This window comes from Heterodontus francisci, chromosome 1 (assembly GCF_036365525.1).
Source record: "Heterodontus francisci isolate sHetFra1 chromosome 1, sHetFra1.hap1, whole genome shotgun sequence".
Taxonomy (NCBI): Eukaryota; Metazoa; Chordata; class Chondrichthyes; order Heterodontiformes; family Heterodontidae; genus Heterodontus; species Heterodontus francisci.
The window spans coordinates 155,655,212-155,676,786 of NC_090371.1; the positions used below are offsets into that span (position 1 = coordinate 155,655,212).

Here is a 21,575-nt window from a genome sequence, read left to right on the forward strand (position 1 = left end):
CAGCATTGGCATAAAAAAGATGTGAAACCCCAGAAGCCTAGCCATCACACCTGATCCACAGTCTTTCCAGAGCATTTTAGTGGATGACTTCCTAAATCTTTGGGTGATCCATGTGTTTGTTCATGCACAGCTGTTTTTCTGTGTAACAGAGATAACGAGAGAGTAGATAATCCTGACGGGCCTGAGTTATCTGACTGCCACTCCTGGCCTGTCTTGGTATATACAGGATGTGTTCACTCTCGGAACTGTAGCTTTAACATAGTTTGATGGCCTCACAAACAGAGCCCAGCTGAAAAAAATAAAAGCACATTTCTCAGCAGCACTGGTGAGACAATGACCTGATCACCATGAACTTGGAAGGGCTTGAGATGATAGCAGTTTTGGTGGTGATTGTGTTATTTGTTAAAGTGTTGGAACAGTTTGGTCTGCTAGAAGCAACTGTTGAAGGTAAGGGACATCTTATCTCGGATGTGGTATGTTTATGTGAGAAAGTGCTGGAGTAAACTTTACCGTGAAAGTATAGCTGTCATTTGAGAGGATTTAATTCCTCGGAATCTCAATGCGAATACTACATGTTAGATCACTGTGCTTTGTCATGATATTCAGTACTATGAAAAATGATCTCAGATAACTTTTTCTCTTTGTATTTCTATAATACTTTGCTTGGTATGTTCTTCTCCTTCTTGCCTGAGACAAAATCGATGTGTCTTATGAATCACAGTTTAGTTTTGCTGAAACTGACATATAGGTAATGAAGCAGTCGGCTGTGTAAAGAAATAGCTTTTGTGTCATCTGTCTCTCACCTGCTAGTTGCTTATTTAAAACAAATCTCAAATATTGGCAAGATAAAGATTGATTTACATAGAATTGATGAAAGGGGGTATGTTTTTGGTATGGCATGATTAAGCAAACCTTTTCACATGCTATAACTATCCTTGAAGACTGTCTCTTAAGTTCTTTGTTGCGTTCCAGTTACCATAGGCTATGAATCAGTAAAGTCAAAGATTTAAATATCTTACTGAGTAATGAATTGTTATTGCTGTTAAGCTGTAAAATTTATCTGCTGTTAGATAAGAAAATGAGACAGTCTTTATTTTTAAGTCTCCTCCCGAGAAGAGCTATTATTATAGAAATTATACTTTACCCAAATTTTGTTTTATGTATTAGTGTTATTGTTGTGCAAAATTATTGTCCAGATGTGTAAATTGTATAAAAACATTTATCTGCTTTGAACACCATTTGTTTAAATTCTCTACATATCCTGTACTGTGAATTATCGACACCTGGTTAATGTTAATCAGGCAAAGTAAGCTACATAAACTGTCCACAGATAAATAGTGTTTAAGGGTGTATTATTCATTTTTATTAAAATATTTAAATTGTTCATTGTAGCTTTCCTGAAGTGCTTACAAAATGTGAACCAATTTGAAAAAAACCAGGCAAAATAAATATATACAAAGATAACAAAATCTATGTAAATTTTAATAAATATTACATGATATTTATGATATTACTCATTAGTCACCTACTGTGTATAATTGATTTCATAGTTTGCTGTAGGTCCCAAGTCACCCAATAGGAAAAAGCTTCATTTCAGCTGAATATTTCTGGACTGGGAGGTTGTTTGTTTGGATAAAACACGTTACCTCATTTCATTTGTGTTTGGCAACTTTTCTTTGTTTTACTGCAATAATGATAACTTCACTTCTGTGTCATGGTGTCATCAGCTAGAGAACAAAGCTAAGACTTGCATGTGTGCAGAAAGTCTGCTCAAACTTTGTCTGCATCGGGACATAATGCAGATTTGAAAATTCCTAATTACTACATCATGCCAGCAACTACCTATAAAAATCATGTTGCTGTGTCACCAAAACTTCTTCAGCTTGTGACATGAGATACAGCTTATAGACTGTTGGACAAAACTAAAATATTTACAAAGGTTAATTTCACCCATCCACTTGGAAATAATTTTACATATCTCTATATTTAACAAACAAAATCGAAATACTGACAGATGTTACATAAAACCTCTTTGACAATGCCCTGCAATTTAAGGGACTGGGCTCTGAGTCCTTAATACAGAGCTATAATGCACAATAGTTAGACATTAAAGTAATGTTATTTCTAGTCTGCTATGTTATCACATAATTCTGGAACTGTTTTGTTGCTTTTGAGCAGCTGTGGTTATAGCCTGAATCACATCAAAATCTTTTCAGAAACAAAAGAGTTCTATGAACAAATCAAAACACAGTTGCAGTTCAAAAACTCATAAGTGCTGTTTTTATTTTATGATGATTTCCTTTTTAAACTGTAGATCTGTTTATAGTGGAAATATTAATTTTTAAAGAGCAGCTGGAAAAGTGGAGCATAAAATGTTTTTCCACACAGCACAGCTCCATTCTTTTTGACTTTTTCAAATATGTCACCTTGGCCCAGCCAAAACATTGAATTAATAATTACAGTTTCTTCACACGATCTGTGCAATCTGGGGGCCAGTTATCGCTGCAAATGTGATAATCAAATAACGCATATGTTTATGACAAATTTTGATAATGAAATATTTAAATGAAGCATTATAGAGAATGAGTTTCAATTAATAAGATTTACACCTTTTAATAATGAATGCAATTGGCAGCATGCATATGAGGTATATATTTGTATTTCAAAATAATAATGTTTATTATGGAACATATCTACATTTTAACAAAGGAAATTCTCTTAAGATGAAATCTGGCAACTATTCACTATTGCAAGCATTTACTAAAAGGTGAAAAAATATTTTTCTTGTTTAGGGATGCAGCACAGGATTGAAACTGAATTTTACTTCATTATTCAACTTGTCCAGGACAAATATAACTAGCTACCATTTTATATTGGTAACTAACATGCCAACGATTAACAAAATTTCTTTTAGTTTTTAAAAGGCACGGTCTTCATGAAAAAAAAGTGCTTGCATACCTTTTTTCATTTGTTTACAAGCACACAACATGATGATTTACATAATATCAACACATCAGTAATACATCACTGGCACCAGACATCTAGCTTTTGTGGCTGTTTTCCTCCTTCAGCTTAAAAAAGTCACCAAATTCTTTTTCATGAAGACAGCACACCATTAACTATAGGTAGAGGTATAAATGGTGCAATGCTGCTTCATCACAGATCAGCATGGTTTGGCACCAAAATGTTTCCCAGCTTGATATTGCAGTTTCCATCATGTTTCTTTAATAGTAAAACATGAATTCCATTCAACAAACCTCACTGTATGCTTTTAGATTTTGCGATGAAAGCACATGGAAGTAATCTTTAACCTTGCAACCTGTTCCTGACAGGATATTTTTAATCAAGAATTTCTGAAACAGATTAGAGTCATCCAGTGGTATGTCTGTGATTGGATAATTGAATATTTAGTCAAATTGATTCTTAGCCTGACTTGCAGTATCCCAGCAGATGCCAGCTGTGCCTTGGAAAAAAAAAACCCTTTTGCTGTCTATCACAGACTTTTGGAGCATGACTGCTTTAATAGATTTTGCCTCAGAAAATAAACACTACTCATTGGGATGGGGGTGGATTTTCAGCTGTTGGCTGCCTGTTTTCTCATCAGAAAAATATATGTGGGTCACCTCAGCCATCCCATTGATGATTTAGGATGGCCGAATGCAATTTTATAATTGGCTGAGCTGGTGGGTTAAATATGCAAACCAGGATGCTGTGTCAGTTGTAGGACCCCAAATGCAATTTTCAGGTACAAATGAGCTGAGCTACACATGCTACACACACTCGTTCCATTTGTACCAGGCAGTGAGTAGTCTAACTAGAGGCCCTCAGAGGAACCACTGGAAGCCACTCAAAGAATGACCCAGGAAATATTTAATATTTATGAGTGGAGCTGGGCTGAGCAGGAATGCAGAGATGCCCCACCTGGATCCACAAAAAAAAAATTCTGGCCTGCAGCTCGTCTGTTTGAGGCCCTCTTCCAAACCTGACCTGCTGCCTGGCTCAGCTTGAACGTCTGTCTATTTATTACCTTTCCACAGCTGGCAGGCTGGAACCGGGCATAAATGTGGCACCCACTGGTGGCATGAAAATAAGGCCTGGGCTTCAAAACGACTTCAGCAACATTGCACCAATTTTGGGCAGAAGTCGAAGATCGTCCACTATATATTTAAATAAGAACATAAGAAATAGGAGCAGGAGGAGGCTATTCAGCCCCTCAAGCCTGCCCCGCCATTCAATAAGATCATGGCTAATCTGCCCCAGACCTCAACTCCTCTTTTGTGCCAGCTTTTCATAACCCTCAACTCCCCAATATTTCCTCTTTAAATATTTTCAGTGATATAGCCTCCACAACACTCTGGGGTAGAGAAGTCCAGACATTCACTATCCTCTGAGAAAAGAAATTCCTTCGCATCTCAGTTTTAAATGAATGTCCCCTTATTCTGTAACTATGTCCCCTAGTTCAAGATGCCCCCACTAGTGGAAACATATTCTCAACATCTACCCTGTCAAGCCCCCTCAGAATCTTGTACGTTTCAATAAGATCACCCCTCATTCTTCTAAACTCTAATGAATAAAGGCCTAACCTGTTTAGCCGTTCTTGATAAGTCAATCCCTTCATCCCAGGAATCAGCCTAGTGAATCTCTTTTGAACTTTCTCCAATGCCAGTATATCCTTTCTTAAATATACAGGGAACAAAATTGCACATGTTACTCCAGGTGCAGCCTTACCAACACCCTGTACAGTTGTAACAAGACTTCCCTATTTTTAAACTCCAACCCCTTAGCAATAAAGGCCAAAATTCCATTTGCCTTCTTAAGTACTTGCTGCACCTGCATGCTAACCTTTTGTGTTTCATGCACAAGAACACCCAGATCCCTCTATGCTGCACTTTTTTGAAGTCTCTCTCAAAGAACAAAGAACAAAGAAAATTACAGCACAGGAACAGGCCCTTCAGCCCTCCAAGCCTGCGCCGATCCAGATCCTATATCTAAACATGACGCCTATTTTCTCAGGGCCTGTATCTCTCCATTTAAATAATAGTCTGCCTTTTGATTCTTCCTACCAAAGTGCATGGCCTCACACTTCCCTACATTAAACTCCATCTGTCAAGTTTTTGCCCACTCACTATCTATCTATATCCCCTTGCAGATTCTTTAGGTCCTCATCACAATATGCCCTCCCACCTATTTTTGTATCATCAGCAAATTTGGATATATTAGACTCTGCCCCCTCCTCCAAGTCATTAATATAGATAGTAAATAATTGAGGCCCTAGGACTGATCCTTGTGGCACCCCACTAGTTACGTCTTTCCAACCTGAAAAAGACCCATTTATCCCGACTCTCTGTCTTCTGTGAGTTAACCAATCCTCAATCCATGCTAATACATTACCCCCAATACTGGGAGCTCCTATCTTGTGCAATAATCTTTTATGTGGCAACTTATCGAATGCCTTCTGGAAATCTAAATATACTACATCTACTGGTTCCCCTTTATCAACTCTGCTTGTTATATATGCAAAGAACTCTAGCAAATTTGTCAAACATGATTTTCCTTTCACAAAACCATGTTGACTCTGTTTGATTGAGTTAAGCTTTTCTAAATGTCCTGCTATTTTTTCCTTAATAATGGACTTTAGCATTTTCCCAACGACCGATGTTCGGCTGACTGGCCTACAGTTTCCTGCTTTTTGTTTCCCTTCCTTCTTGACTAGGGGCATCACATTAACAGTTTTCCAATCCGCTGGGACCCTCCCGGAATCCAGTGAGTTCTGGAATATTTCGACCAATGCCTCCACTATCTCTACAGCCACTTCTTTTAAAACCATTGGATGTAGGCCATCAGGTCCTGATGATTTGTCTGCCTTTAGTCCCATTAGTTTGTCAAATAGTTTGTCCCTCGCGATAGAGACTGTTACAAGATCTTTCCTCCCATTAGCTCCTTGCTTATCTGATATCTGTGGGATGTTTATAGTGTCCTCCACCATGAAGACCGATGCAAAATATTGGTTTAAATTATCTGCCGTTATCAATTCTCCAATCCAAGGGTCCCATGCTCACTTTAGCTACTCTCTTTCTTTTTATATACCCATAGGTTTTCTATTGGTCTCATCCTCTTTGATCTTTAATTCTAATACCTCTCTTTTGGTATCTCAGCCACCCACACACACACATATATATGTATCAAGACAGGCATATTCTCTTACTTTGTTTTTCAGGCTCATATGCTATTGTGATTTAAAACAATTGTGCAGATGCCACTTTTTCATTTACTTTAAATTAATTAGTTCTGTGTGGCTGTCTATATATATATATATATATATATATAATGTGTGTGTGTGTCTGAGATACCAAAAGGGAGGTATTAGAATTAAAGATCAAAGAGGATGAGACCAATAGCAAACCTATTTAAATATACTGGGGATGATCTTCGACTTCTGCCCAAAACTGCTTTTGTGTGTTCTATGTGTAGCTGGTTTGCCAATGTCTTTATTGAACTAGCTGTTAGGAGATTTATAAGAGTGCTCCATAGCTAACTCACCCACCTTTCTGTATTTTCTTCTTAAAACTATATGACCAAGAGCAGGAAGTCCCGTGAAGAATATCTTAGTCAAGGAACCCATAGTCTCACCTCAGTTTGTTGGAGTCACATTATTATAGTCTTATATGTGAATCCTGTATATTATCTCCATGTTATCCTTAGCTCAGTGTTAGCACCCCTGTCTCTGAGTCAGAAAGTCATATATTCAAGTTCTACTGCAGAGACATGAGTATAAAATCCAGACTGATACTTCACTGCAGCATTGATTGAGTGCTGCTGGAGGTGTCATCTTTGGTTTGAGATGTTAAACCTGCCCTCAGGTTGATTTAAAAGATCCCAATGCACTATTCAAAGAAGAGCAGGAGAGTTCACCCAGCCTATATTTATCATTCAACCTACATCACTAAAAAACAGATTGGGCACGAAATGCATATGCCCCGATTTTTGGGCACAGAGGCGTCAATTTGCAGCATGTCCATGCCCATTCAGATCAAGTTGGAAAAACATAAATTTGTCTATCCTCCTCATCTGAATGATCTTAGCACTAGTACCTACCCCTCCAGCACATGCTCTCACCTTCTCAACACTGCCAGCGAGTTCTGCACACAGCAGAATTGCTGTAAAGCATGTGGTACAAATAGCCTGCTCTTTCTTAAAGACAGGCTGCCTCTTAATAGGAAGATGCACAAAAAGATTGCTGCAATGGAAATTCTTGCAAACTGAATACCAGGGCAATAAGCGGGATCCAGGCTGGCGGCTATGGCACTGGAGGCATTCAGCTGGGCAGGTGGGCAGGAGGAGAGATACCATGGTCCTGCAGTGGGCCAAGAGCCACTCCAGGGTCACCCTCAGAAGCAAGTGGGAGCAAGTGATCAGGAAGGTCAACTTTCGGAGTCTAGACCAAGGACCTGGCAGCAATGCCACAAGGGGTCGAAAGACCTCGCAGGGTGACAGGGTGATCAACGTTAGTGAATGCATCTTAACATCACGGGCTGGATTTTGAAAGCTCGCCGTCGATCTCGTAGCATCAAAAAGGCACAGTGCACGTGTGACTTGTGCGCCGCTGAGCTGCCGCGATATTTCGCACGGCGGATCATTTACAAGGAGGGGGCGGAACAACCACCCCCGATGACATAGAGGGGGCGGCTGCTCCATCCCCGGCAATGGTGTCTGGTGCCACTGCGCAGGCGCGGCGCCATTTTTAAAGGACTTCAAGCCTTCAGTGAAATTTAAATTTTTAAAGGTCCCGGTCTCCAGGAACTAAAAATAAAATTTTATTCCAACTTTAAATCCCAGCTCCCACCCACCCCCTCCCTCCCAATAAGTGTTTTATATATAAATTGCCCTCTCCCCCCAGAAAAAAACTTTAATTCATATCCCTTTGACCCTCAACCCTTTCCTACCATCCCCGCAACCAATCGTGTTTGTTTTTGCTGCTCCCTCCCCCCAGCCCTGAAAAATTCACTCCTCCCCCCCTCCCCACCAGCGTCACACCTCAGATCTCCAAATGGAGATCCAAAGGCACAGGAGTTCCGGCCATCGGCCAGAATATCGGCTTGGGAAGGCCGTCGGGACGTGGCAAGTGCTTTTGCATGTATTTACATTTATTTACATATTTAAGTGAAGGCTCCGCTGTCGAGCAGCTGGAGGACTGCCCCGAGGCCTTGCCAGCACCAGTAAAATGTGACAGGGCCTTTCTGGCGTCGAGGCCCATTCCGGGCCTCTCGTGGAAATATTTTCTGGGCGCCCCGCAACGTCTCGTGACATCAGGGGGATTATAAAATTCAGCCCGCCATCTCCTACGCACTGTTCCGCAAATCTCTCATGCTGCTCAATGTGCCACACTCCCATCTCTCACCCTGCAGCACTCCCTGGCATTCAAGACGCACTTCTAATAGCCAGATACTCCACCTCATCCTCACACAGTTACCAATTCTGCAAACCTCACAAGTACCTCTCACTGCTTCCACATATCTCCAGCTATTCAGCTATGGCAGCCAAACCACTCAAACACCGTGCTACACAACCACTAACATTCTGCCCTCTCTCTTGCAAGATGGCACAAAATAGAAGGAAGCAGAGCTGACAGGCAACAAGGATGCCTGCATCTCCTGAGCCTTGCAGAGGAGATGGGGCCAGCTGCAATGGGGCCTGTGGCATCTGACATTAATGTGTATGATGGTATGTTCCTGCCGTATGTCTCTTCTCAGCTTCCAGCACAGCCTTATCGTGGTATCTGGTATGATGAGAAAGCTGTTAATGGTGTGAACGTGAACCTCTTGCTTCCCACCCCATCCCCATACCTTCACACCAATCTTCCCATTCTGAGTTCATGCTTTCAAACACCCAAGAACTGCTACCTGCCCAACCCCAGGAGTCCCAGGAGGACAAAAGAGAGCAACAGCACAGCACTGATGAAGAGGCCCCATCACTTTATCTAACGCTCACAGTCACCAGCTCAGACATTGGCAGTGTACTTTCACTGGAGGCTAGCATAGAGGTTGGATCAGCACCCGGTGAGTCACCGGGCACAAGTGGCCTGCAAGCAGGCCAGGAATAAAGGATGGCTCGGTTGCCAGCTCACCAGAGGGCGAAGTTGCAGATGAGTACTGCTGCAGAGGATCTCGATGGGATGGCATACAGGAGAGCGCTTATCACATGCACACCGAGATGCTAGGTGCATTGGCTAGCCTTCCAGGCATTCTCCTGTCACTGCCAAGGAACAGGAGTCCAGCTCCAACTTGGCAGAGGCCATGGCACAGAGCTTTCCCTCTGCGCAGCCTCTGTTGTCATGTTGCAGACCCAGAGGCACTGCCTCTGCTGCCCCTGTATCTGTTGCAGCCTTTATGTGAACAGGTCACCTACTCCTCTGTCATCCCTGTGAGAACATGGTAACACTCCGTAGCAAATACACAAAAACACCTCCAAAAGTACTTGAGTATTTTCAGACCAAATGAAGTAGTTCTGAAAATTTAGTGTACCTGCAATCAGGGTTCCTGGCTTTTTAATAATGCTAGTGCAAGACCCCTCTTGCTGTTTCATGTTTCTTTTCTCAAGAGTGGACAATGCAGACATTGTCAAGACCTGGATTGTCCAAATTTGGAATCCTGGCATCACATTACGTTGTGTGACATCAGGATAGTGCCAGTTCCACATGTTTAGGTGCACCAGGAGATGCAGCCGTGTGCACCCATGTCCATGAAGAATGCTACATGGGCAGCGCAGGTAGCGGTCAGCGGAAGTGGCACATCTGCCCCCAGCTAAGCCTTCATAGCACTGCATTATTTTGCTATTATCTCATTGCTGTTTGTAGGACCTTGTTACGCACGCATTGGCTGCTGTATTTCCCACATTACAACAGTAACTACAGCCGGATATTTACAGCCCCCCACAGGAGCGGGCTGGTGGTGGGGAGTGGCCGTAAAATTGAGTGGGAGGTGGGGGGTGCCGTTCCAACGCCTTCCCAATTTTACATGGGGCGGCGGGAGAAACAGCCCGCCCACCCCAGACAATTCACTGCCATTTAAGGGCCTGCTCCTGGTATTTTACCAGCGGTGGCCAGGCGGCAAAGGCCCTCAGAACACCGCCAGATTTTGCCGCCTGAAGGGATCCCTCATGATCGGGCACCCTGTGCTCCACGAAGGGCCCCCCTACAGCCCAAGTGCCCCCACTTCACCACACTCCCCTCCCCCACCCCAAATGATCCCCTTGCCTCACCTGGGTCCAACCGATTGTCCCCGGTGAGGCCCCAAATACTTATCTACTTCTGGGCCATTGCCCTTCTTGCTTCTGTTGGCTGGGTGCAGTCCCAGCAGTGGCTGCCGCTCCCAGTGGAGCTGCTAGGACTAAGAGATGCCAGCCCTCTAATTGGCCTAAGGTCAGTTCCGGGCCTGAGGAGCGAATAATCCGGCGTGGGTCCCCAGGCTCGGTGGAGGCGGGCTCGCCCATGAATTTTCGGCAGGTGGGTGGGGCCTCCCGCCCAATGTAAAATTTCAGCCTACATTTCAAAAGTATTTAATTGGCTGTAAAGTTCTTTGGGACATGCTGGGCTCGTAAAAGGTGCTACATAACCCCAAGTTATTTCTTATCTTAGGTGTTATTTGGTTACTGGAGGTAGCATTGTTCTAAACTACCTCAGTTTACATTGAATGTGTTAAATTTCAGTGAAATTTCTGATGCATTCCATCAGCATTAAAGTAATTATTATCAGCAAAAGTTTCTACTTCCAAAAAGTAAATCTGATATTGTCAGGATGTAACCTTAATTTGCCCTCCCTGCTGAAGTCAGATCTGATTAGTGAGTACAAGAAGTTTGTCCTTCATTTCTGCTTAGGTACCTTGGCTGTGCTCTGAAGGTTGTGGTCTGGTGTTAAAATAAAAGATCTCACAGATAAAACCCTAATACCCACTCATTTGTTTCCTTTGGGATTTTGGAATCCTTTTAACAACCCTGTAACAAAACGTATTAAGAAAGCCAATGGATTAGCAATTTCTCAAAATCTTTCTATTTGTAAAAGGTCCAGGAACTGACCTGCACTTATAAAATAAATTACTGGTTCTCTCCCCAGTAAAATATATTCTCTCGCTAGTGATGCATTGGCTGTGTGGCTGTACAGGGCAGGTTTTTCTTAATATAGAAAGCAGTATCTTCATTGCTTTCGAGTTTCATGTTCCCTGCAGCGGAGATGAGCTCAGTAGTGAGGGCTGAAAATTGTTACATTATCATAGAACCATAGCATGACAGCCCCGACAAACAATTTCTACTGCAGCACCTGTGGAAGAGTCTGTCACTCTAATATTGGCCTTTATAGCCACTCCAGGCGCTGCTCCACAAACCACTGACCACCTCCAGGCGCTTACCCATTGTCTCTCGAGACAAGGAGGCCAAAGAGAGAGAAGAGAATAACATGGTTACAGCATAAAAGGAGGCCATTTGGACCATCATGTCCGTGCTGGCTCTCTGCAAGAACAAACTCAGCTAGTCCTGCCTTTTCCTCATAGCCCTGCAAATCTTTTCAGAGAATTATCTAGTTACCTGTCGAAAGCCACAATTGAATTTGCCTCCACCATACTCGCAGGCAGTGCATTCCAGGTCCTAACCACCCATTTGTTGCTTTTGCCAATCACCTTAAATCTGTGTCCTCTGGTATTCGACCCTTCCACCAATAAGAACAGTTTTTCACTATCTGCTCTGTCCAGACCCCTCATGATTTTGAACATTTCTGTCTAATCTCCTCCCAATCTTCTTTTCTCTAAGGAGAACAGTTCCAGCTTCACCAATCTATCCATGTATCTGAAGTCTCTCATCCCTGAAGCCATTCTCGTGAATCTTTTCAGTACTCTCTCCAATGCCTTCACATCCTTCCCAAAGTGTGGTACCCAGAATTGGACACAATACTCCAGTTGAGCCCGAACCAGTGTTTTCTAAAGGTTCAGCATAACTTCCTTGCTTTTGTACTCTACACCTTTATTTATAAAGCCCAGGATCCCATATGCCTTATTAACTGCTTTTTCAACCTGCCATATCACCTTCAACAATTTGCACACATATACCCCCAGATCCATCTGGTTCTACATTCCCTTTAGAATTGTACCCTTTATTTTATATTTCTTTCCTTGTTCTTCTTACCAAAATGTATCACTTCACACTTCTCTGCATTAAATTTCATCTGCCATTTGTCCACCCATTCCACCAGCCTGTCTGGGTCCTCTTGAAGTCTTTCGCTGTCACAATACTTCCAAGTTTTGTGTCATCTGCAAATTTTGAAATTGTGCCCTGCACATCCAAATCTAGGTCATTAATATAGATCAAGAAAAGCAGTGGTCCTAACACCGACCCCTGGGGAACCCCACTATATACCTTCCTCCAGTCTGAAAAATAACTGTTTCCCACCACTATCTGTTTCCAGTCACTCAGCCAACTTCATATCCATACTGCCACTGACCCTTTTATTCCATGGGCTTCAATTTTGCTGTCGAGCCTGTTATGTGACACTTTATCAGATGCCTTTTAGAAGCTCATGTACACCATATCAATCCTTTCTGTTACCTCATCAAAAAACGCAATCAAATCAATTAAACACAATTTTCCCTAAACACCTGCATGCTGGCTTACCTTAATTGATTCACATTTGTCCAAGTGACTATTAATTTTGACCCGAATTATCATTTCTAAAAGCTTTCCCACCATCCAGGTTGGTCTGACTGGCCTGTAATTGCTGGGCTTATCCTTACACCCTTTTTTGAACAAGGGTGTAACATTTGTAATTCTTCAGTCCTCTGGCATCACCCCTGTATCTAAGGAGTATTGGAAGCCAGTGTTTCCACAATTTCCACCCTTACTTCCCTCAGTATTTGCAAATGCATCTGATCCGGTCCTGGGTGACTTAGCAATTTTAAGTACAGCCAGCTTTTCTAATACCTCATCTTTATCAATTTTTAGAGTTACAGTTTTTAGAATTACAGTTTTAGAACACATAGAACCATAGAAAAGTTACGGCACAGAACGAGGCTATTTAGTCCATCGTGTTTGCGCCAGTTGATCCATGCATTCCAAGGCAGAAGCCCTGATGCTAAGTAAACAGAAATAACAGGAAATTCTAGAAATATACAGCTAGTCAGAGAGCAGCTAAAAACAATAGATTGACAATTTAGAAAATGATGAAGGATCCGACTGAAACTGTTAATCTTTTGTCTTTCCAATCTTAATCAACTCACTGTATATTTCCACCATTTTCTGCTTCCATTTTGGAATTCTAATATGTACAGCTTTCCTTTTTATCTCCAGTATGGGATGCCATTAGATTTCAGATTGAGATTCTCCATCTCAAATAAATCTTCAAAATATATGAAGGCTCTAAAAAAACAATGGTAGTATGAGTGACAATCTCTAGTGACCTCAGATAGATTCTCAATGACAACCGGACTGCCAGCTGGACACCCAGGAAATTGAATTTTCCATTGGATACATGTCCTACCTTCACTTCTGTGCCAAAGAACTTGGATGGATCCAGAGATATTACTCCAGCAGCAAAACAGGAATATAAATAACTACAATTCATGGCCTGTATTCTTCCAAAGTGCCACATACAACAATCTGCAGTTGGTTCTGGTGCACCTAAGAAAAGCAGGAACTGACAAAAAAAAAAGCTACCTCTTGATTAGTGAGTTACATAGCATTCCCAAACTCTCACAGGTCATTGACCTGAAACTGGCCGGAATTATACGTCACCCCAATGAGCCGGATGGTGGTGGGTGAGTGACATAAAATGGAGCGGGAGGCTCCGGGAGGCTTTCCCAACCTGCTCCCGTCTCTTCCCCCACTTTACGTAGGGCGGGGGGGGGGGGGGGGGGGGCGGAGGTGAGGAAGGGAAAAACGGACCGCCCACCCCTGGCCAATCAAGGCCCTTAAGTGGCCACTTAATGGCCACTTAAGAGACTTCGCCGCCTCCACGCGGATTTTATGCGTGATAAGAGGGCATCCTGGAGCCGGGAAAAGCCTCCTTGGAAAAGCAGGCAGCTTCTCAGCCTCCCGGGGCGAGTGCCTACTCATCGGGCACAAGGCGCCCGATGAAGGGCCACCCCGCTACCTAACCACCACCAGCACCCAACCCGCCCCACTTCCCCCCAACCGACCACCCTTGCCTCGCCGGGGCCCAGCCGATTAACACGGCGAGGCAACCAAAACCTACCTGTCTTCCTGGCTCCATGTCCTCAGCTGGGCTGCAGTCCCAGCAGTGGCCACTGCTCCCGGTGGTGCTGCTCGGACTATGAGCTGCCGGCCCGCTGATTGGCCGGCAGCTCAATGAAGTGGAGACTCCTCCCTCAAGCAGGTGGAAGTCCCGCCTCAGAACTGTTAAAGCCTGGGGACCCGTAAAATGCGGGTCGGATGCCCAGGTGAGGCAGAAGCGGGCTCGTCACTGACTTTTCAGTCGGTGGCTGGTTCCCGTCCGCCCAACGTGAAATCCCATCCTCTAACTCTGTTTCTCTCTCCACAGATGCTGCCTGACTTGCTGAGTATTTCTCGAATTTTCTGTTTTTATTTTGCAATATCATTATCTTTTTAGTGATTTTGCACTACTGTATGCATTACACTGGAACATCCCTTCTATTGCTGTGAATCACTTAAATTAAAGCAAATGTGAAAAATCAATAAATTGCTAGCGACCAAACTTCTCCAGCCATACCATGCCCCATGGCACAGGTCATAAATAGGAGGCCCAACTGATACAGGGGAAGGACTTTTTACTTGCCGACACGCTGGGAGCTGGGTTGAGGGTTGGGGTGGGGGTTCTGGTTCTGGTCCTGCTTGGGAAACCCTGAAGTCTAGGTTTCCCTGCATTCTGTGGGGTTTTAACTCCACAGTATGAGACTTTTTACCCTGACAGGGTCCCTATCTGGAAGTCAGCCTGATTCACAGGAGGAGCCCAGGGTCAAGTAGATATGACCCCTGACCCCAGGGAAGGGATCCAATCCTGAAAGAAGTTCCAAACCCTGACCCTGGGGTGCTGGTGGGTCTGATTCCATCGGAGTCCATTCCCCAATACCTGAAGGGAGACATTTGTATGAAGGGGTGCATCTGATGGTGGAAGAACTTGAGGCCTGGAGGAAGCATTCTTGCTCCTCCTTTTTTATTTGTTGATGGGGTGTGAGTAGCGCTGGCAAGGCCAGTATTTGTTGCCCATCCCTAATTGCCTTTGAGAAGGTGATGGTGAGCTGCCACAGGGAGTGCTGTGTAGGCCTTTTCCCATGACTGTCCTTGCCTCCTTTCAGCTGAACATGTTTACCAAGGCCCGGGAATCCCAGCTAACCATGGTTAAACCAGCAAAGCAGGTTAAATTCAAGGCTTCCAGCCTCATTAATATATTTAAAAAGCCAACACACCTCCTGGGAGCAAGTTGGCTGTCCATCCCCTTATCCCGCTTAAGTAAAACACGGAGGTCAGTGGGTTGGAGCCAGCTTTCCAACACGCTTGGAATTTTTGCCCATTTAACCCCAATCCCACCCGCTCACCCATGTTAAAATACCAGCCAGGATGTTTGAAAGGATGTGGGGATAGTGGGTCTTCAGCAATTAGCAATTTATGCAGTAGCCTGGAGGGAGTGGGATTTCCATCCACCGCAAACATGGCTCCTGACATTAGAGGGAGTGGGGACAAGGGGAGGGAATTCCCACAATGGAAATTTCCTCAGTGCTGGCTCGCATACTGATGAGTAACCTGAGCGCTCAGATAAACCCTGAGTACAGGTTGGCTCAGTGGCTGAAGTATGACCCAGAGGAGTCTGCAGGCTGGGATCCTGCCTGTAAGACCCCAGAAATTGTTCCTGTTCTTAATCAGATTAGACCTCCTATAAAGGGGGCTGATTTGCCCACGTGCCAACACGTGTGGGTGGGGGGACACACTAAAATTCCTTCCAAGCAGTGACTTGTGAACCCATTTTCCTACCTTCCCCTGTCTGTCGAGACGCACCTGCAGTGGCACAGGCATCCATCTGGCAGCAGCATTGAAATTAAGTACCTGCACCCTGACCCTGGATATTCCAGCTTGGTCAGGGGTTGGAGCTTCCTGATGCATTTTCCATTGCAATTCTACAATTTCAAAGGTGCATAGTCTTCAAGCTGAGAGCAATACCTTACAGCGGCTGGTCTGATGTCTTCCCACTTTTAGAGCTGCATCATTCAGTAGCAAAGAGCTACACTGACAGCTCTACACTCAAGGGAAAATAAAGTACTGCACAGGTCTACTAAAATGCATTCTGAGAATTCTGCTACCCAGTGATTAAACATTGGTCAGACGTGTAAAATTAATAAAGTAACTGACAGTAAAAAGTCAACAATCTTTATAAAAACACCGACGTGACCCTGGAACTAAGTTTGAAAAGTTGAATTAATTGGCTGCTGAGATAACTGCAACTGATGCAAAACATCCACTTTCAGTGGCCTTACACATGAAGCCAAATATCAAACTCCTGCTGATGTGCTTGCAGTTATACAGCACATTTTGCATCACTAAGTGACCAAAACAGTTCAGCAGTAGTATAGAAATGTCCTGTACAATTATTAATACTTAGTAGCATTGGGTTACAGAAAGAAAACAAAAATCAGACAGACTTCACACTCCTGATGGCCAGCCACTGGCCCAAGTTGAAGGTTACATAGAAACATAGAACATAGAAACATAGAAAATAGGAGCAGGAGTGCCACTGCACTTTTAAACTCTGCCGGTCTCACTCAGTCTCGCTCCTTCCCGCTGCTGCTGCACTTTTAAACTGTGCCGGTCTCACTCAGTCTCATGTCATGTGAGGGTCATTGAGTCAGAATAGGCTACTCATATCTTCCAAAGAGGAATAACCTGCTAACACCTAAGCCATAAAATTCTGCCGGTTTGTGGCATACATTCCCAGTAATTACACTGCACTGGTATCTGCTGGGAAGTTCTGAGTTTCTGGGGTCAAGTGATGGTCTCTTCATATGCATATAAATGGGAGGCACTTAAGTATAGGCCTCTGTTGGGCATCCATCTGCATCTGGAGGCCACTATATGTGGCAAACTGTGCCTGGCTGAGGGAGGAAAGAGTGTCTGTGATCCCCTTTGGAAAAATTTATGATGTGACTTCAGTGGCCCCCTTTGTAAATAAAAAATCATTAGAAATACTTCTTCTTTGGGGTCCCTCCTGGACCAGACTGTTTTTCATCTTGCTCCGACAAGAGTTACAATGGAAATGTTGAGAATTTTCTGGGGCTCAATGTGCAGCTTCAGACATAAAGATTAGCTGCTTAGGGAGGGTACCAGAAGGTTGATGGCATTTGTAGAACTGCAACATACCATGGGGCTTACCTGGAAGTCCTGCTGCCGGGGCTTAAAGCAGGAGGCGGCCTTGCTTAGGCAGGTGGCAGGACTCGAGGCGGCATATTGCCGGTGGTGGCCGATTAAGAGGTTGCCGCCAGGGCTGTTGTCCAATTAAGGATGCCGGCCGCCCCCCAAGATCTGCCAGTCCAATCAAAGGGCCAGCAGCTCAGCAGCCTCAGCTTGTCACCGCTAGCTGTGGTTAGTGCTTAGGCTGCAGCTCCAGGGAGAGGGCACCTCAATGGTGGCACGCCCTCAAATACAGGTGAGCTAGGTTGGGGAAAGCCAGGGCCTGGCTGTCTGGCATTGACGATTGGGGTGGTGTTGTGGAGCACTGGTATCACCATTGCCACATGGGCGACCATTACCGCTGGGGGGCCCCTCCGTGGGCCATGGTGGTACACATCAAAGAGGGTCTTCCCACCCCTGGAACCTGCTGAGAGGCCGTGGGTCCTCCAAACACGGGCAAAGTGCTTGTGGAGGTGGGAAGTGGCTCTTAATTGGCCACTTAAGTGGCTCAATTGGCCGTACAATGGGCGGCTGAGACACCAGGTTTCCTGCCACCATGCCATATTGCCAGCATCGGGAAGAGGTTGGGCTCCCCTCCTATGCCTCCCCCCGATATTTTGCCAGTCCTCCCACCTCCCAGCCTATTGCCAATGGACTGGGAAAATTCAGCCCCATAAGTCAGTTTCTAAAGGAAAGAAGAACTTAAAGAGGAGAAAACATTTTTAAAAAGTGATATTTCCATGGTGAATTATGTTTCCAATATCAGCCAATGATGTCACCAGAGATGTGGAAAGGTTTATTTACCTCTTAGACAAAATTTATGCCATGAGGTAAATTATACGTCGTTAATTTCATTGGTGGGATGGAGAGGTGTTGTGTGCTTATGGGCCAATCTAATGAAATTATTGTAGGGCTGGACCAATTCTCATGATAGGCAGCTTGCCAGTCAGGGAGGAGGAGGGGAATTCTGACAGCTCCTACTGGCCACACAAAAAATATTGACCACGGCTTTTCTCCACCCAAATTTACGTTGGAGTCCGAACATACAGTATAGGGACCCTGATTTGATATTTATTCAGACTCCCACCTCCATTGGTTAACACGCATGTTTCCTGGACTGTTCCAAAATCGTGATGGACTGGACACAATAGGAATGGGGTACTAAGTGCTGTATCATGAATTTTGGTTTGCTACTACCCCATCCCCACCCAAAATTAGGGACAAAAATGGACATCATAGTTCCTTCATAGTACAGTTACTAGGAATCGGGAGGTCATTCATCCTCTTCTGTGACTGAGATGTAGCTCTTTTAATACTGGGGTAAAGTTTCTGCTCGGTTGTGCTGGTTTTCTCTGTGCAATCTGCATGAAATTGGCATAACAAATGCAAAAGATTACTGAATTCGAAGTGCAAATTACATTCAATGTAAATCAAGTTTCTGTGATCTTTTGCATTAGTGTTAAAAAACAATGTGCAATAACTCAGCCTCACCCACAAAACTGCCAATTGCGGCCAAAGTGGAAACTCTTGGCCACGATGTTTGGCTTTAGCCATGCACTCAATTGCAGTGTGAGAGATGTAGACTAATGTAAAAGGTAATAAAACAGACTGCTTTCCTTTCACTCTACCCCAACTCTTTCTTTAATTCATCATTGGGATGTCAGCAGCACCGGCAAGGTAGTTTGCCCATCCCTCGTTACCAGGAAGATATTCGGGGCTGGATTTTAAAGGTTCTCCGACGCCAGGAATGGTAACAGGGGGGGAAAGAAGATATCAATGGATGAGCCCCGCCACCGACCCCGATGCTGGCAGGCTCTGACTCGATCTCGGTGGCGGCAGCGAGGCCTCGTGGCGGCCGCCCCGCTGCTCACCAATGGGACCCGCATTATAATATGCAAATGGATACTTATCTTTAATTAATATGCAGGCTGCAGCGATTCTGCCAGGAGGTTAGGATCTTCATTCCAGCGGCTGTCAGTGTACCTTCAAATCCCCATTCGGTGAAATGGGGCACAACACCTGTGGGGAGGGGGAGGAGGTGATTTTCTCTGTGCAGGAGTGGGGGGAGCGGGGTTAAAATGCTTCGGATTGGTTGGGGGGACGATGGGAAGGAGTTGAGGGTTACAGTTCATGAACTTTGAAGGGGGAAGGTCACATCATCAAGGTAAGTATTTTGGGGGGTGAGCAAGCAATGAATTTAATGTAAGGCTATTGGGGAAGTGTGAGAGGGGATGGAAAATGTTTTCACTTACATTTATTGATTTAAAATGTAATGTTCCTTTAAAATTGTAAATGCTCATTTATGGCTGTAAGCCCTTTAAAAATGGCGCTGGTGCCTGTTCATTGGCACCGGACGCCGTTGCCGGGGATGGCTCGCCTGCCCCCTCCACAGCATTGGAGGGGCGGCTGCCCTGGCCACGCTAATGAGCTGATGCGTTTGGAATTTCAGCAGCTCCGCGATGTGGGCTCTGTGTGTGCAGGCCGCAAATTTTTCTGCTCGCTGCCTATTTCGGCGTCGGGCTTTTAAATAGCAGTCCTAGGAGTCAACCGTGTAATATGTGACTGGAATCACATGTAGGTCAGATCAGAAGGTCGGAAGGACATTAACAAACCATTTGGGGTTTGACAACAATTTGGCAGCTTTCATAGTTACTTTGTAGTCATAGAGAGATACAGCACTGAATCAGGACCTTCGGCCCACCAAGTCTGTGCTGACCAACAACCGCCCATTTATACTAATACTACATTAATCCCATATTCCCTACCACATCCCCACAATTCTCCTACCACCTCCCTACACTAGGGGCAATTTACAATGGCCAATTTACCTATCAACCTGCAAGTCTTTGGCTGTGGGAGGAAACTGGAGCACCCGGCAGAAACCCACGCAGTCACAGGGAGAACTTGCAAACTCCGCACAGGCAGGACCCAGAACCAAACTCATGTCGCTGGAGCTGTGAGGCTGTGGTGCTAACCACTGCCGCACTGTGCCGCCCAGGGACGATGCAAAGATTACTAGATTTATTGAATTGAGTATCGTAGCATCTATAGTGGAATTTGAACTCTCAGTCTCTAGGTCTCCCCTCCTTTATAACCATCCTTAAAACCCATCTTTTAACGACATTTTTGATGACCTATCCTAATATTTCCATCTTTGGCTTAGTGTCAATTTTTGTTTGATCATACTCATGTGAAGTGCCTCGAGGTTTTCCTTTGTTAAAAGCACATATAAATGCAAGTTGTTGCTGCTATAGGTTTCTAAAAATCTAATCAATTCTAATAACATTGCTATAATTAAGTAACACACATTTAATAAAAAAAGATGTAATGTTACGACCAGGTGAGAAAGGTGTCTCGGGATCTGTTACCGACTTATTGGAACGGGGTTTGATTTTAAACACACTGTGTTTTGAGCTCTCCCTTGGTGAATCCTTGTTCACCACTTTCCAATTATAAGGCAAAGAAATGAGCATCAACAGGCTTTCTTTGGTTTAAAGGAGAAAAGTGAAATTTATTAAATCTTAAACTTAAACTCGAATATGGTTAATGCCTACGGATATACGACATGCCCATGCTAGCATGTACACACGATACACACATGCAGATAGGGACAGAAAAGAGGAGGGGAAAATATAAAGTGAAAGGTTTGAGGCAGTCTCTGAAGGGGGTTTCTGATTACTGCTTCTGTGGTTCCAGCTTGCTGTAGAGTCTTTGATTGTAGGCAGCTCTTACGTTTTGTTGGGACCCAGTATTCTTCTTAAACTTCGTTCAACGTAGGAGACTTTTCTCTCTTTGAGTTTCAAGTGTCTTCAATGGATTCCGAAGCTGGAGAGAGTGAGATAAGAGCAGACAGGAGGGAGATGTTTTCAGTCCAGGAGAAAAGTCCTTTCCGATTTCAAATTCCCGGTTGGAAGTTCAAATTCAAACAACTCCAACAGTCAGTCAGTCATGTGACTAAAACTGGTCTGACAACTTCTTCTGTGTTTGTGAATTCTGCTATCTTAGCAGTCAACCTGGAATGCTACAACAAAAACAAGAAATGCTGGAATCACTCAGCAGGTCTGGCAGCATCTGTGGAAAGAGAAGCAGAGTTAACGTTTCGGGTCAGCGACCCTTCTTCGGAACCCGAAACGTTAACTCTGCTTCTCTTTCCACAGATGCTGCCAGACCTGCTGAGTGAT

General features: G+C 44.2%; 1 protein-coding gene across 1 annotated transcript in view; it reads left to right on the forward strand.

The window, feature by feature from the left end:
* Nucleotides 1-347: 347 nt before the first annotated feature.
* LOC137372972 (Kv channel-interacting protein 4) overlaps nucleotides 348-21,575 on the forward strand; it is a 419,817-nt gene continuing 398,589 nt past the window's right edge. The window contains exon 1 of the mRNA XM_068037555.1: nucleotides 348-447. Coding sequence (XP_067893656.1) covers nucleotides 348-447 — 100 coding nt within the window. The remainder of the gene's footprint in view (nucleotides 448-21,575) is intronic.